We start from the raw sequence: 16,602 nt of genomic DNA, 5'->3' as shown, positions 1-16,602 counted from the left end.
CTTCTCAAAATAGTACCAGGTTGCAGCACAATAATCTTAATCAAGTTCTAGAAAAGACACTTAAATCCACTCTTTGATTTAGCAGTTAGGGCGTAAGGAACAAGCTTTCTCTGAGTCTTTGAACATGTTGTTAGCTCTGCAAACTATTTATAGACAAACCCCAAAGAAGAAAAAATGTCAAAGTACTTGAAGGAATATACAAACCAGGCTAATCTCCCAGCCACCAATTTCTGATCCGGTTAAAGGGAAAAGGCCGAGTTGAGCACAGGTTACAATCCCTCCCTCTGACAGGAAGGTGCTCTCATTCACGCTGGTTTCCTCTCAGTTCAAGTTCACCCGTGTTCACAGAAGAGCAGACACACACACCAGAGGTGAACTGGGACGTGGTGATGCTGCTTTGCTGCCACCCGTGCAAGAAGCACATCAGGGCCTTCAGCAGTGGCGGAGACTCAGCAGAAGCCCCAAGGGGAGGACGGTGGGAACGGCTGGGGCGGGCGGACGGAGCCCTGGCAGAGGAGGGCGGGACCCCAGGGTCAGACAGCGGGGCGCTGCCTTTCTCCACAGCCTGCCTTCCGAGTGGAATCGCCCTCCTCTCAGGCCTGGCAGTGCCCTGCCCATCCTTCCAGGCTCAGCACAAACGCGCTCTCCCAGGAATCCGGTCTGGGGTCTGCGTTCCTCCTGCTGGCTTCCTAAGGCTGTGCTCACAGCTCTCGGGAAGGACCCAGCTTGTCTGCCCCATAAATTGTACGTGCTCACACGGCCACTCTTAGCTTCTGGAGGGGAGGTCTGGGCACCAAGCTCTGCTCTAGACCCTGATGCTGCTTCTCTCATCCTCACAACTCGCTGCACAGGAGGGACTGGCCCCATTTCACAGATGAGGACACTGAGACCAGCTGAGCTTACATCATGGGGCTGGGGACCAAAACTGCCCACCTTGGCCGGGGACAATAACAGTTGCTTGCATTGAGTTATCTCCTAACAGGAGGCCCGATAAGGAACACAGTGCTGCCCTGAAAACCAACAGGGAGAATTTGGGAGGGGCCCCTAGGAGGGAGGAGATGATCAACCTCCAGAATCCTTGGTGCTGAAATCCACCTTGGCTGAGAGACGCCCACCACCAAGAAGGACCCTAAGTCAGACCAAGTATCTGGCCGAGCAAGATGACTGGCCAGAGACAACTGGAAACTAACCCCATCTCCATAAACCCTGAGGCTGTGAGCCATGTGGCAGAGCTGTCCTCCTGGGTTCCCTTAGCCTCCTGCCCTCTGCTGGGACGCCCCTTCCCAATAAAGTTTTTTGCTTCATCAGCACGTGTGTCTCTTCAGACATTCATTTCTGAGCATTAGACAGGAGCCCACTCTTGGGCCTTGGAAGGGGGGGTCCCCTTCCTGCAATAGGCCAAGTCAGCTGTTAAATAGAACAACTAGAATATGAACCAAGCTCATGTCAGCTCATAGCCTTTTGCTTTTTCATATCATGCTGCCCAAGCAGGGATTAAAAAGTAAATTTAAAATGAAAGCAATACTAAAGTAACTCAAGACTTGATGGTGTCTAGACCTAGACACAGAAGGATCAATAAACTTATTATCCCATGATTGTCAAGGAAATCTGAGAAGAATATATGTCAGTTGGCAGAGATGTGATTAATATGAGATGAAAGTTCAATAAGATAATCGGCCAAAGGAAAACAAAGACCCTGAAGACTGCCCCATGGAAGTGATGGAAATCACTGCATTGGCACGCTCCCCACCGGCGGGGCGTCACACTCCCGAGTGGGCTATTCGGCTTCTAAACTGTTTCCCTCTGGGCTCTCCCATATGCACTGTGCTTATAATAATACATTTTATGCCTGTTTTTTTCAAAGTATTTGCCTCCTTGAAACATTCCTGCTTTTAAGAAGGGACAGAATCAGGGCAACTCTGCTCTTAGCCTCTAACCTCTAGCTGCTCTAGTGGCGAGGACTCCCAGTTTTCCCCAGGCAGTCCAGGTTGAAGCCCTGAGCAGGGAACTGAGATCTCACTTCAAGAATCACTCACTGCTGTCTCTTCGAGATCATTCTGACTCCTGGGCCTTGAAATTTCCGTCATCAGTCTGAACAATGCTACCAAGTGTGTTTACTTCATATCTTTCTATTTTATTACAGAAAAGTTTTCAGCTCAATGAACTGAAAAGTTTAGAGCAATTTAGGTCTAGTATAATAACCTACTTGTCATTAATGTATGTAATACAAGAGCTGCTGCTTTTTTCCCCCTGTTCTTTCCTCCAGGATTTGGGGGAGGTGAGGGTAGGGAGAACTGTCAGGAGAAACCTTTGCATTTATATGTATGTATAGATGGATGGATGTAGAGAAAAGGGCTAGAGTAGTAACAATAGCTACCAGGTTTTTATGGAAAACCTGGCATGTTTGCATTTCACAGGCATCGCCTGAAGCCTTTACAACAATCCCACACCTCCTGCATTTAATAAGGAAGGAAACTGAGATAAACACCTGGTGTCACTACCCAGGACTCTCTCTCTCCAAAGGCCAAGGCTTTTCTACTACACATACAGTCTCTGTATCTACAAGGCCAAAATAACTCCAGGATTCCAGGATTATTTGTGGCCATTTTATGCCCATTCACTGACACATGGATTCCAAAAGGAGATAAGCAGAGGTCTCATAATTCATTACCTGGTTCCCAGGTGTCTTAAAGACCTCACTCACCCCTCCCTAATCAGAGTCACAGATGACATTTCAAAGCAGCAGCAAAACCTCTTGGAATCCCTCTGACCCAATGTCCTCATTTTGCTGCAGACACATCAGAGGCCCAGGCAGATAACAGCACGGGTGCAAAGGAACAGCGGACAAGTGACAAAACCAGGCCCAGGACGCTGCTCTCTGCTACTTCCCCACCCTGAGCCTCCCTTCCTGCCAAGGACGGAATGGGCAGGAGGGGTCCCGATGCCATGTCTCGAGCCCACAGCAGAACAGGAGAGGAGTCCACGTTTACAAACGTCACATCAGTACAGAAGAATCACGTGCAGCCCAGCCCTGCAGGGCCCCTCCCACCAGAGTCTGCGCAGCACAGACACCAAGGGGTGAGTGAAGCCCCAGAGCCCCGCCCACATTACTGGTCCAATCACCCAGCGTGGCTGCCGCAAAGCATCGCCCTGGGGAAAATGCTAAAGGGCAGCCACTGTCCCAGCACCTGCTCTTCTCCATAGATGCTGAAATGTGTGGGAGAAAGACAGCCCTGAGCTTCACCAAAGGCAAGGTCATGCAAAGAAATAGTCACACGCAGGCCTGGATCTCTGGAGTCTGATCTGGGCATCAGGCGCTGGACTTAATTAAGTAAAGAAAAAAATGCCTGAGATCTGTTTATTCCACTACCCAATTTCCCACCTTCCACTTTCATCAATCACCCATTTTTTTTTAAAAGTTCTTTCTTATTAACTTCCCCAATTACGAGGCAGTATAGAAAACTATGACGTCTAGAGCCCTGCAGAAATGGATCTGAACTTGAGCTGCAAACATTGAAGAGAGCTGTCTCATCTCTTCAGGCCTCTGTTTTACCAACTACAATATGAAGATGGTGACACTGAAGACCCTGATAAAGGATTAATAGCTCATATAGCTTTTTATGTGTGTGCATATGGGTGTGTGAATAAGAGACAGAAAAATGATTTCCACGTGGACTCTGAACAAATGGGAGCTATTGTTCTTACCGTTTTACATTTGCTTACCCCTTCTTTGCTTTGCTTTGCTTTGCTTTTTGGCTTCACCTACAGCATGTGGAAATTCTCGGACTAGGGATTGAGAATAAATTAGCAGTGACCCAAGCAGTGACAATGCTGGATCCTTAACCACTAGGCCACCAGGGAACTCCCCTCTTCTTTTCCTACACAGTATATACATTATTTAGTAAAAATCTAGCTCATTCCTGATAACTTGACGTCATTCCTGCAAATGCACAATCTCCCATTAACATATCACTGAAGAGAAAGGAGTTCCTGTTGTGGCACAGCAGAAACAAATCCCACTTGGAACCAAGGGGTTGTGGGTTCGATCCCTGGTCTCTCTCAGTGGGTTAAGAATCTGGCAGAGGTGGCTCGGATCCTACATGGCTGTGGCTGTGGCGTAGGTCAGCAGCTGTAGCTCTCATTCAACCCCTAGCCTGGGAACCTCCATATGCTGCAGGTGTGGCCCTAAAAAGAAAGAAAGGAAGAAACAAAAAAAAACCCATATAACCAAAGAGAAAGAAATGGAAGCCCACAAAATGAGCAATTCTGCTTTGTCCCCATAATCGTAACATGCTACTCATCTGATACAATCTATGATGTTCAAGCCACTGTTCAAGAAAAATTACAATTGCCCCACTAAGCAAGTTTGGAGCCTTCAACACCACACCTTTTTTTTTTTTTGGTCTCTTCTAGGGCTGCTCCTGCAGCATATGGAGGTTCCCAGGCTAGGGGTCAAATCAGAGCTGTAGCCACCGGCCAATACCAGAGCCACAGCAACGCGGGATCCGAGCTGCGTCTGCGACCTACACCACAGCTCACGGCAATGCCGGATCCTTAACCCACTGAGCAAGGGCAGAGATCGAACCCACAGCCTCATGGTTCCTAGTCGGATTTGTTAACCACTGTGCCACGATGGGAACTCTTCAACACCCCACCTTTGAGAGTCTGTCCCAGCCTCTTCCTCACGGTATACAAGAAAAGGAGGATATGCAGACTGCACTGAACAGACTCCCGGGTGAGGCCTTTAATGCTATTATTCACTAGTTTTTACTACCCAAGAGGGTAACGTTCTATTCATCAGTATTTACATTTTCTTTCTTTTTGCCAAATTATATTCTCCTATCAATTAAGTTCAGTTTTCATCATCCATTCACTAATTTCATTTAAATCCCAACATAGAGTTTCATCTTGCCATTCTCTGTGAAACTCAATGCCATTTCTGAAAACAAGCTCTCCCCCAGTGAAATGATGCAATATTAAGAAATTTTAAAGAATTCCATTTTCTTTTAAATACTAAATTACTAGTGAAAAACCAAGTGCAGAGGGAAACCTGGAGACTAAAAGGGACAGAGGAGGCATCAGCCATGTGCAGAGACAGAGCTCATGTGAGTCTGATTCAGACCAATGGTGAAGGAGATTTCTCAGTGAGCTGACAGACAAAACTGAAGTAAGGACTAGAAAGGTGGATAATATTCAGGAATGTGGGTTATTGTTCAGGTGAAATAATGTGGTGAATTTTTTTCCAAAGGCTTTCCAATCTTTTAGAGAAAACTAATGAAATGTTTACAGATGAACTAATCTGAAGTCTAGGATTAGTTTCAGAATAACTTGGAGTGGGGGTGGGGCTGGCCGAGGGCAGAGGTAGAGATGGAACAACACTGGCCACCAGTGATCCTGGACAAAGCAGGAAGCGGGTATGTAAGGGTTCATTACTCTGTGCTGTCTAGTTTTGCAAATTTTTGTAACTGCCTGTTAAAAAAAAAAAAAGGTAAGGGACTTCCCTAGTTGCTCTAGTTGTTAGGATTTGGCACTTTGGTCACTGCAGGCTGGTTTCAATTCCTGCTCTGGGAACTGAGATCCCATATCAAGCCACTGCACATTACGGACAAAATAATAAATAAGTAACAGGGAATTAACCTTCACAAAATGAAACAATCCCACTCCAATAAGGCATTCTGTGAGTGTTGTTATCCCATTAGGATTAAAACAGCCATGTATATGCCTGCATACTTACCCAGAAGACCAGCTTAGATTATTAAGCAAAGATCAAATAAAAAAAATTTAAAAAAAGAACTTTCAACAAACTTTAGTAATTTAAGCCAACAGTATTGCTATCATTTGAAATCTGAGTACATGTAACTCAGAAGTCATTACTCACCTCTTCCAGAGCACAAGCCTTTAGTACTTTTTCATATCGGTCTTTTTCATATTTCTTCCCAAATAAAATATTACTCCTCACGGTTCCGGGAAACAGCCAGGGCTGCTGAGGAACATACGCGATCCTCCCGCGCACAGTGACCAGCCCCTGGCTCGGCCACAGCTCCCCCAGCACCGCACTCAACAGTGATGACTGAAACAGACGCAAACACACACCCGTGAGCTTCCCGCCCTGGGAGCTTGATAAACAACAGAACCTTTCATTCAGAGTAGGATAGAGTGGAGCCCTGGCAGCAGGGACAAAAACTTTGAAAATACTACTACTGGTCAATATAAAGTAATGATTAAAAAGGAATACTAGGAGTTCCCGTCGTGGCTCAGTGGTTAATGAATCTGACTAGGAACCATGAGGTTGTAGGTTCAATCCCTGGCCTCGCTCAGTGTTTAAGGATCCGGCATTGCCGTGAGCTGTGGTGTAGGTCGCAGATGCGGCTTGGATCCCAAGTTGCTGTGGCTCTGGTGTTGGCCTGTGGCTGCAGCTCTGATTCGACCCCTAGCCTGGGAACCTCCACATGCTGCAGGAGCGGCCAAAGAAATGGCAAAACGACAAAATAAATAAGTAAATAAAAATAAAAAGGAATATTAATAAAATAGTCTAATAATCCTCACTCAAGAGTTTCTACCAAATGAAGCGCTATAGTCACCAAAGACTAATTAAGAATATTTAACACTCCTAACTAGCAGAGAGCCCAGCAGGATGTATGTTTCATGCATCTGGTTTTTTATGCAGTTGTTCCTGCATCTGAGGATCCTTTTATTTTGTTTCGTTTTTTGACCCCCACCAGCAGCATGTGGAAGTTCCCAGGCCAGAGACTGAACCTGGGCCGCAGTTGCAGCCAGTGTCACAGCTGCAGCAACGTGGGATCCTTAACCCCCTGCACTACAAGGGAATGTCCCTGAGTATCCTTTACTTGACAAGCACTTGTTCTTATAAAGCTATGTGAGGAATATATCCAAAGAAGATTATTTAAAAGAACTCTGGGAGTTTCCACTGTGATGCAATGGGATGCAGCGATGTCTCTGGAGCGCTAGGTCCAATTGCCCGCCAGCACAGTGAGTTGAGGATCTGGCATTGCCAAAGCTCTGGCATAGGTTGCAACTGTGGCTCAGATCTGATGCCTGGCCTGGAAACTCCATATGCCTCGGGGCTGCCAATAAAGTAAAAACAAAAAGAAAAAAAAAAAAGAACTCTGCAGTGCACTGCATCTGAGGAGCAAAGACTATCCCAGAGGAAACCGTCGCCCTTGCATGGACACAGCCCACGCTGAGGGGTCTGTACTCTGTTGCACAGACACAGGACTCCAGTGCACGTGCACATCCTCCAGATATTCCACACACACAGGGGATGTGCCTGTGTCCACACCACCAGGGCACTCGCCACACAGGGCTGAAATAACCTGCCTGTGTCTCTGTGTCACCCCGGAACCTGGCTGCCTCTGGAGGGCAGGGGGGGCGGGGTCTTGCTCAAGTCTGTGTCTCTGGCTCCAGCCCGTGGCTGCACATTCACATTCACACATGACTGACTGACAGGACCAAGTCCAGTCACAGGAGGAGATGCTCAAAGCTTCCCAAACAGCCTTGACAGCCTCATGACTTCCTGGAGGGGCCACCGTGACAAAGAGAAGTCCCCAGGTCTCAGTCTATCCTGAACAGCTCTCACATAAATCATTTCCTTCACTGGGACATGCAGATTCCCAACAAGCAGTTCCAGCTGTGCGACTAAAAGCACCAAGAAGGAAAACATAATAAGAATTTGTCCAGGTTTGTTTGGTCATGCAACCTTCTGGCAGAACTAATCTTTCATGGAACATGCTTAGAGAAACACTGTTCTAGATACACCCAGTTCAAACTGTGTCATACACAGCTTTGGATTCAGCTCTGACAATTAGGGGTTATGGCGTTGCATCAAGCTGTCTGAAGGCATCATAACTTACCTTTCCTGCTCCTACAGGTCCAACCACAGCTAACAGTTCCCCAGGTCTGATAGTAAAGGAAAGGCCTTGGAGAGTTGGAGTTTCAGATGCCTACAAATGAAAGTTCACAGAAATATGCCCATTTCAATGAAGTAACACAAACTGCTTTAGAAAGTGGAGACAATAACATAATAGTCAATGAACAATAATGTAGCCCACATTTTCCTCCTTCCTGTGTGAAGATACTGTGTCCTGCAGGCCTTTTCATCTGATTACACCTCTCTAAGGGTTTGAAGCAGCTTAGCACCTTTAGGAAAGATCCTTCTCTTACCAGATTTCCACAGGGACACAGCCCTAGACACCCACAGAATTTAAGTAGTTGAAATGACAAGACACCTGCTTGAAGTACAAACTGCTTGATGCACACTAGCATATTAAATTAATGTACTTCAAAGACTATTCAGTGTGGGAGGTTGTTAATCATTTATAGAAATTTTCATTATGACCCCTTGATTTTAGACTAGAACTATCTCAGTCTCCACAAGCGGGCAGCATAAGTACATGGCCTGCCTGGCCCTTTACTAATAAATACTTTTAAATCTCTCCATTTTCATTTGATAAAGAATGAACCTCGGTCATGCCCAGCAAGCAAAGGAGCACTTTAGATGATAATGTCACTCGTGATAAACTAACTCTTATAAATAATGGTTAAAGGTCTAACATCACAAGAGCACTAATTTAGTGGCTCATTGGTTAATGAATCCGACTAGGAACCATGAGGTTGCAGGTTTGATCCCTGGCCTTGCTCAGTGGGTTAAGGATCCGGCGTTGCTGTGAGCTGTGATGCAGGTTGCAGACACGGCTCGGATCCTGCATTGCTGTGGCTCTGGCATAGGCCGGCAGCTACAGCTCTGATTCAACTCCTAGCCTAGGAACCTCCATATGCTGTGGGAGTGGCCCAAGAAATGGCAAAAAGACAAAAAAAAAAAAAAAAAGGCTCTAATTTAGCACCAACATCAAAAAATGGGCAACAAAGAAATTACGATATTGTGGGTCAGAATGGTAAAGCCTCAATTTTATACATGTTACATGCATCATCTGTCCTGACTAACCAGGAGCAATAAATTACTTCTACTATGAAAAACAAACAAACAAAAAACAAGAGGGTATGCACAATGACACCCAATCCAAGGAGAGGAAGGAGAAGAAAGTACTCATTGCGCCATCACAGGTCATGGTCCTGAGAGACTGAAGGGTGAGTACAGGTCCTTACATAGCCTAATTATGTTAAGAAAATTGTCAGTAACTGTTAATGTTTTTTTTTTTTAAGTTAAATCAGCTATAATGAAAAAAATAAAAAGCATTACAAAAAACTATTAAATAAATAGACATGGCTAATAATTCAACAAAAAAAAGTGGTTACATGTGATTAAGTAAAATGCTCAAAAGCACAGAGATTGGATATGTTTATGTCTGAATAATCTTCAAAATGAAAAATTTATCTGGGAGTTCTTATTGTGGTTCAGTGGTAACAAACCCAACTACTATCCATGAGGACTTGATACCTGGCTTTGCTCAGTGGCTTAAGGATCTGGCGTGGCTGTGAGCTGTGGTATAGGTCACAGACACAGCTTGGACTCCCCAAGCTTCTGTGGCTGTGGTGTAGGTCGGCAGCTGTAGCTCCCATTCGACCCCTAGCTTGGGAACTTCCATATGCCGCACCTGTGGCCCTAAAAAAGAAAAGAAAATATTTCTCTGGAAAGAGCTGAACTGATTATAAATATTCACCTACTTAAAAAAATAATTATTTTCCATCACCCAAAAATCTAGCTCCAGATTTTATAGGAATTATAAATCAATAGGAAGTGAGGTTTTAATACCTGAGAAACATTTTTAAGCTTCTCCATTCCTTTCTTTCTTTTCATTTTTTAAATTATAGTTGATTTACAATGTTGTGTCCACTCCTTTCTTCTTGCCTGACACTTAGGTTCCTATTTCACTATTTGTCACTCAGTTATGATGACAGAATAATGAGCCACATACAAACCTGAGCTTCCTGTCACCCCACCTCACAGTCTGTCAGGACCAGACCCTGAGTTCCCTCCCTGCTCAGGCTTCAGGATTGGGCACTTCTGTGGTGTGAACAGCTCAGGGGTGCTGGGTCCCCTCCCCTCCTGGGTATCCAGACTCAGGGGACAATGACAACAAGGATCATCAGCTGAGCCCCTACTCTGTGCCAAACACGGTGTGAAGCCCCTGCCCCACTGGAGATTTGGAGGCTCCCATAGGACCATTTATTTTGAAGCTTAAAGACTGAGACAAAGTCCCATCATTTCATGAATGAGACCTGGGTGCCTGAGACCTTCCCCCACCTGCCCACCTGGCTGTCTAGAGGAGCAGGTTAAAGAGCTCATGTCTATCTCCTGCCTCCCAACCAGCATATGCTTCATTCAGACTCGGCTTCTCCCCAAAACCCCCAATGTCTGTGCCCTCCCCCTCCTGGGGACTCTCACCCATGACCTAACCTGACAGGCCCTAATTACTAATGACCCCAGAATGGGACACAATCATATAGGCAAGGCCAGAACAACAGAATAGGGTGTTCTGTGCTACAATGCAGGGTGTACAGAAGTCTGAGGACATGCTATTAACTTCTTGAAAAAAGAACAAAATAACTCATTTAAAAATGCTGCAGACAAATGAACATCTCCTCAGAAAAGAAAATCATGGACTTGGAGAAGAGACTTGTGGTTGCCTGATGGGAGGGGGAGGGAGTGGGAGGGATCAGGAGCTTGGGCTTATCAGACACAACCTAGAATAGATTTACAAGGAGATACTGCTGAATAGCATTGAGAACTATGTCTAGATACTCATGTTGCAACAGAAGAAAGGGTGGGGGAAAAAACTGTAATTGCAATGTATACATGTAAGGATAACCTGACCCCCTTGCTGTACAGTGGGAAAATAAAAAAAAAAAAAAAAGAATTTCAAAGAGAAAAAAAAATAAAAAAAATAAAAATGCTGCAGAGTTCTGTACACAAGCAATCTGGTAATGGGTCATACAAAGTACATGTTAGCCTTCACACAGAGTGGCCTTTATAGTGGAAATTTAATGGCACTTTCCATCAGAGCTGCAAGTGCATCACGAGGAGAAACACCAGGCAGGAGGGAGGTCCAGCATGTTAAGGCAGGAGGGACTGTCAGGTCAGGGGAGGCACCTCGTGTGAGTTTGCAGGTGCAGAAGGTGCAGGGCTGTGGTTGTATGCATCTGGGAACACACTACTGTTCATTGGTGGGGACGACAGGTACTGAGTCAGTGGCAGGTGAACATGATGCAGGTGGCCCAAGAGAGTTACAGGCATGAAAGACAGGATGAGTCCACAGAGTCTGGACACGTGCACTGTGGTCCCCACTTCCTCCAGCAGCCAGGCTGCAGGCCCTGCTCCGGATGGAGGACTCTCTGGTGGAAGCACCACCTCCCTGAGTCCCTCCAGCTCTGGGGTGGGAGCAGCTTCCTGCCATTGCTAATCTCTAGGTTGCCTCATCCGCCATCATTTTGTCCTTTTTGCTTTTTTTTCCCTCTAATTCCCCGCATGGAATCTCCTCTCTCTCTAGCGGTGTGTGTTCTCCTGACTAACCCACACTGATTAAGGAGGATGTGCACAGAGGACCATGGGACCTGGGGGCGGGGGAATGGGGGTGGGAGGGAGGGGCGCAGGTGGAGGGTTTCGGTTGTCAATAAAGGGGCCACACCGGGTGGGCAATAGTGACAACTCCTTGAGAGCTGACCCTGCTGATTTTTCTGTTTGCCTGAATGTCACAGACCAAGTGTTGGAAAATCACCAGTTCTACCTGCCAGCTTGCTACAGAGGGCAACCTACACCTGGGAATCCCTGGTTCTGACCACGCCTCCTGCTGCCTCCTCCCTGCCCCTGGCTGCCACCAAAGTAGCCACACCACCCAGCAGCTTAGGAGGCGGCCCCCTCCCTCCCCCACAGCAAAGATCCAAATCACCGTCTCCCTTGCTCGCTTGCTCGTTGTGTGGTAATAAGATGCTCTGAGAGCATCAAGGCAAAAAACTATGTGCTTCTCGTCTATAACAAATAATTATCTAGTTATGTTAACCCACTTTACACTGCAGCATTTTGTCTTTCCAATCCTGTAAATTCTAATGTTATAAACACATGTACTTTAAGTTTAAAAAGTGCTAATATTTTGAAAGCTCTCTTGAAAATCAGACAGAGATATATGTCAAATATCTCAGACTGATTTTACAATTATTCTCCATAGTTGCAAAACTTATTCATGATTTTGGGAATTTTTATACATACTTTCAGTAAATAAACAAGCCACAGTTTACGCCATGTGTAAATCTTAAAATTCCCCAATAAACCTATGTCATCAGTTGTCCACCTTGGAATGGAGGACTTGTTACCTTGTCCCAAAAAGCAGTGAAATCGTGCATGTGTACTATCGCTTCACCATCTGATGGCAGCTGAGGGTTGTGCTGTGATGTCTCCTCAAGCAACAGAAAGCTCTACAGAAAAAGGAAAGACAGATTGTTTAAACTACAGGAACAACGCGCAAACAAAAATAATTATTTTCCTAGAATTTGCAATAAAAATCGTTACACAGCCTACGTTATCATTTTGTCAACTGTACTTAACAGGTTGGTTCATGTCAACACATACTAAATAATATATAGAATAACATATACCATTATTACTGTATATAGTATATACAACCATATAATAAGTACATCTAGTATACTTAGAGTATATATGTGTGTGTGTGTGCACGTGTGAACAAAATAAAGAGTTCCTGGCCACAAGGAAAGCTGTAATTTGGTCAGTACGTAAACTGGTTCCTCCTTTAAGGAGAAAGTATGGCTCCAAACTCAAACACATTTAGAACCGGAACATGTTCATCGTTTGATTTTTGTGTTACTAACAGCACACAAGGGAGTTGGTAGGAAATGATTCCATAAATATTCACTGAATCCCGCCATGTGTCAAGCACATGACATGGTAGGAACACAGAGAGGAAGGCCATTCCCAGGCCTTCGGGAATCAGGTGTCACAGGACTAGCTGGGAGCACAAGACCTCCAGCAGAGACGCAGAAGGAAAATCCTGGTTCTGCCAATTTGGGGTCATGACCTTTACCCAGGCACTTAAGTACACTCTGCTCTGCTCCTCAAGGTGTTAAATCCACATCACTGCTTGTCATTAACTATCACTTAAGTCACTGTTCTCAAAATGAAATGCTCTTGTTATGTTTCTCTCTCTCAACAAACGCTTTACAAGCATCTTCTCACAATCACTGGTCTCTTCTCCTTGGTCAGTGCCCTCTCTCCTCTACAGCAGGAATGGCCCATCTTCCACTTCTTGCTATTTTCACAACACTTAGCAGCTACTCAAGACAATGTAGCTGAATAAAATCAAGCCCTGGGAACCACTGCACAGCTAACATAGTCACATGCCTGAAAACTCCCTCTTGCCCTGCAAATACTAGATGCAATTCAACCGGAACATCTGAAATGGTAGAGAAACTGAATAAACAACTGACACCACCCCCCACCCAAGAATTGTGAACTGAACGTGAGCAGAGGCTGCTGGCTCTCCTCCAAATCTGCCTTTGATCTGTGGAAACATACCAGGATTTTTGCTGGCATGTGGCAGCCTAGAGGGAGAACCTCACCCTCCAGCCTCTCAAGCAGACAGATGAAGCCATGAAACTAATTCCAGGTCAGGGGAAAATGACAATGTCCAGGACTTATATCCACCCCAGGCCTGGGCCTTGGAGGCTGCCAGCTCGGTCAAGGCCCGATGCAGTGGAGTAACAAGAAAGAGTCTGGGTTCCTAGCACCATGGACGATCACACTAGCCACAGACTCGGTAGGGGTTGAACTGTATTCCCACCAAAAGATACACTGAAATCCTAACCCCAGTTACTTCAAAAAGAAATCCTAACCCCAGTTACTTCAAAAAGTGACTTTATTTGGAAATAGGGTTGTTCCAGATGTAATCAGTTAAGGTGAGATCACACTGGAATAGGGTGGGTCCCGAGTCCAATGTGAATGGTGTCCTCATAAAAAGAGAGACACAGGGAGTTCCCATTGTGGCTCAGTAAGCTATGAACCCAACCAGTATCCATGAGGATGTGGGTTTGATCCCTGGTCTCACTCAGTGGGTTAAGGATCCTTCATTGCCATGAGCTGTGGTGTAGGTTGCAGATGCAGCTTGAATCTGGCATTGCTGTGGCTGTGGTGTAGGCTGGCAGCTGCACCTGATTCAACCCCTAGCCTGGGAAAAAGAAAACAAAAAACAAACAAAAAAAAAACAAGAAGGAGATTCAGAGACAGACACACAGGCAGAAAACAGCCACATAAAGATGGAGACAGAGGCTGGAGTGATGGCAGTTACAAGCCAAGGAACACCAAGTTTGCCCACAACCATCAGAACTACTAGGAGAGGCACAGAAGATTCCCCCTCATAGGATTCAGAAGGACCATGACCCTTTGACACCTTGATTTCAGATGTCTAGCTTCCAAGACGATCAACAATAAATTTCTGTAGGTTTTTTTGGTTTTTTTTTTTTTTGGTTGTTATTTTTTTTTTATTACTCAAATGAATTTTCTGTGGTTTTTAAGCCATGTGGTTTGTGGGACTTTGTTATGGTTGCCCCAGGAAACCTGCACAGAGACTTACAAGGATTCTTGCGTGAGAGAAAAACAAACCACCTGTGTAAGCGTTATAGGTTTCAAATCCCCTTCAAGGAGATTTAAACCAAAAGCCTCTGGCCATGTCTCATTGTGATGCCCCTTCCCCCACCTGGACCAGCCTGGGTTGCTCACTCCCTGCTCACCTACTCCTCACCTGGCCACCATATAACCTCTTCCCCAAGCAAATAAGGTGTCCTGCCCAAGGACCAATCAGATCAAAACATCCCCTACACGGAGATTAAAACAACACTCAGCCCTTACACATGGCGCAGGGCAGTAGGGACAGGAAATTACTGGGCCTGGGCAAGAGAACAGGAGACTCCCAACAAGTCCATGATACACGGATATAAGGAAAGACCCAGCTGCAGCCAGGGCCAGTCCCTACCCCAGGGAAGCCCTCTCTCTCTGAGGGCGTAAATAAAACATCCTATACACTGCTACTTGACTCCTGATTGCTTGGTTGCAGCCTCCATCCCTGTGCAGCAAGACCACTGGGTCTCTCCTGGTGCTGCTGCAGCACCTCCAGCCTGAACAACCTCCTGCCAGATGGCCTGCCTCCATCCTTGTGCAACAAAGCCCACTGGCTCTATCCAGCGATTCTCAGCCTGCACCTCCAAATCCTTGTGCGTAGGCAAGGACAAGGGAGATAGAGCAAAGCAGATTAACATGGTAAGTCTAGGACCCAGAGGCAAACTGAATCCCAATCAACACAGGGAGCAACTGAAACAAGAATGTGTGGGTGTGTGAGAAAGAAAACAACACATAAATAGTGATCTACTACACTAAACAAAATAACATCCTTCAGGTCTTTGACACCCTGGTCTATCATGCCACCAAGCTACAAATTTGATTTCAACCTTTCACTTCAAAAGAACAGGTAATAGCTGAACACGAAAACCTGCTTCTGTGCAGGAAAAAGACACTATGCCTGCGTTTCTCTCAAAGACCAGCTGGTGGGAGACATGTTCCTTCCTCCTCTATCCAGGCTTCCTGAGAACCTCAACCCCCTGCAAGGCTACTCCTACCCGCCCCATCCCATGTCCAGCAGGAAGCAAGATGGACACACAGCAGTCTGAGGACCCCTCTGGAGGCTGACAACCACTGCAGCCTGAGTTTTCTCCACAGAGCCTCCCTCATCATCAGTCAGGTACCAGATCTCACCTGCTCTGCCACAGCTCACATCTCTCCCAATTCTCCTTTCCTCTTGAAACAACATAATTTCAGAATCTCACTGTTAATTGTTTCAAATACTGATACAAATTCTTTTGCTGGTTCCTTCCCCAGCCCTCACCACCAAAACTATCCCAACATACCCCCTCTCCTGATCTCTTTATAACACCTCTGAGAATGTCCACCAGGCTCAACATCCTCCAGCGACCCATCAGCACCTAAGTCCACAGTACCCAAGTGGCCCCTGCCTAGATGCCCTGAGTACTGATCCCATCCATCCTTCCTGCCCATCTCAAATGCTAATCCTCCTGGGAACTAGCTCGGGATGTCTGCAGCTGGCACTGCCCTCCCTACTTCCAAACCCCACAGGGGTGTGGAGTCCCACAGAGGGGAGAGACTACATCATTCACGCACTTACAGACACAGTCCCAACTCCAGCGAACACTGAGCTTACACAGAGTCACTGTGCTTTATCGGCTAAAGGAAGGAACAGAATGTGTGGCTGGTTCAAATCAGTCAAACCATTGACAGCTTTACATAGTTGGAGCTATCACAGCTAAAAGCAAAGGGTTATATGTGCATGTTATACATCCTGTCTACACAAAACCAAATTCCAGTTTCAGTTTAGGCCTGTTAGCAAGACAAAAAACTCAATGCTCAGCATGTGTATAGAACAGAAATTCCCCCACTTTACAAAAAAAAAAAAAAAAAAAGCAAAGAAAGAGTATGTTCTAAGTAAGGAATTAAGTCTGTTGAGCACTTGTACACAAACAAGAGGTCTGAGTAGGGAAAGAAGTCACAATCCTCCAGGGGTTAGATGAGACCCCATCCAACAAATGACTGGCTTGTAAAGGTGCCAG

The 16,602-nt window shown here is 45.8% G+C and overlaps 1 protein-coding gene across 12 annotated transcripts in view; it reads right to left on the bottom strand.

The window, feature by feature from the left end:
- The window catches only part of LOC110258728 (ATP-binding cassette sub-family C member 4), a 208,159-nt gene that overhangs the window by 136,905 nt on the left and 54,652 nt on the right, over nt 1–16,602 (bottom strand). For all 12 annotated transcript variants that reach the window (XR_014819744.1, XR_014819742.1, XR_014819748.1 and 9 more), the window contains 3 exons: nt 12,286–12,387; nt 7,872–7,961; nt 5,879–6,070 (listed from right to left, as the gene is read on the bottom strand). Coding sequence is in view for 4 of the 12 variants with exons in the window: in XM_084982122.1 (XP_084838248.1) it covers nt 5,879–6,070; nt 7,872–7,961; nt 12,286–12,387 (384 nt within the window). In the remaining 8 variants the exon portion in view is untranslated. The remainder of the gene's footprint in view (nt 1–5,878; nt 6,071–7,871; nt 7,962–12,285; nt 12,388–16,602) is intronic.

The sequence above is a fragment of the Sus scrofa genome, chromosome 11 (assembly GCF_054392235.1).
Source record: "Sus scrofa isolate SSC_HxYL_T2T_F1_AM1 chromosome 11, Sscrofa_HxYL_maternal_Yorkshire_Landrace_v2.0, whole genome shotgun sequence".
Classification (NCBI taxonomy): Eukaryota; Metazoa; Chordata; class Mammalia; order Artiodactyla; family Suidae; genus Sus; species Sus scrofa.
Note: the sequence above shows the minus strand (reverse complement) of the source record. Positions and strands in the feature narration are given on the sequence as shown.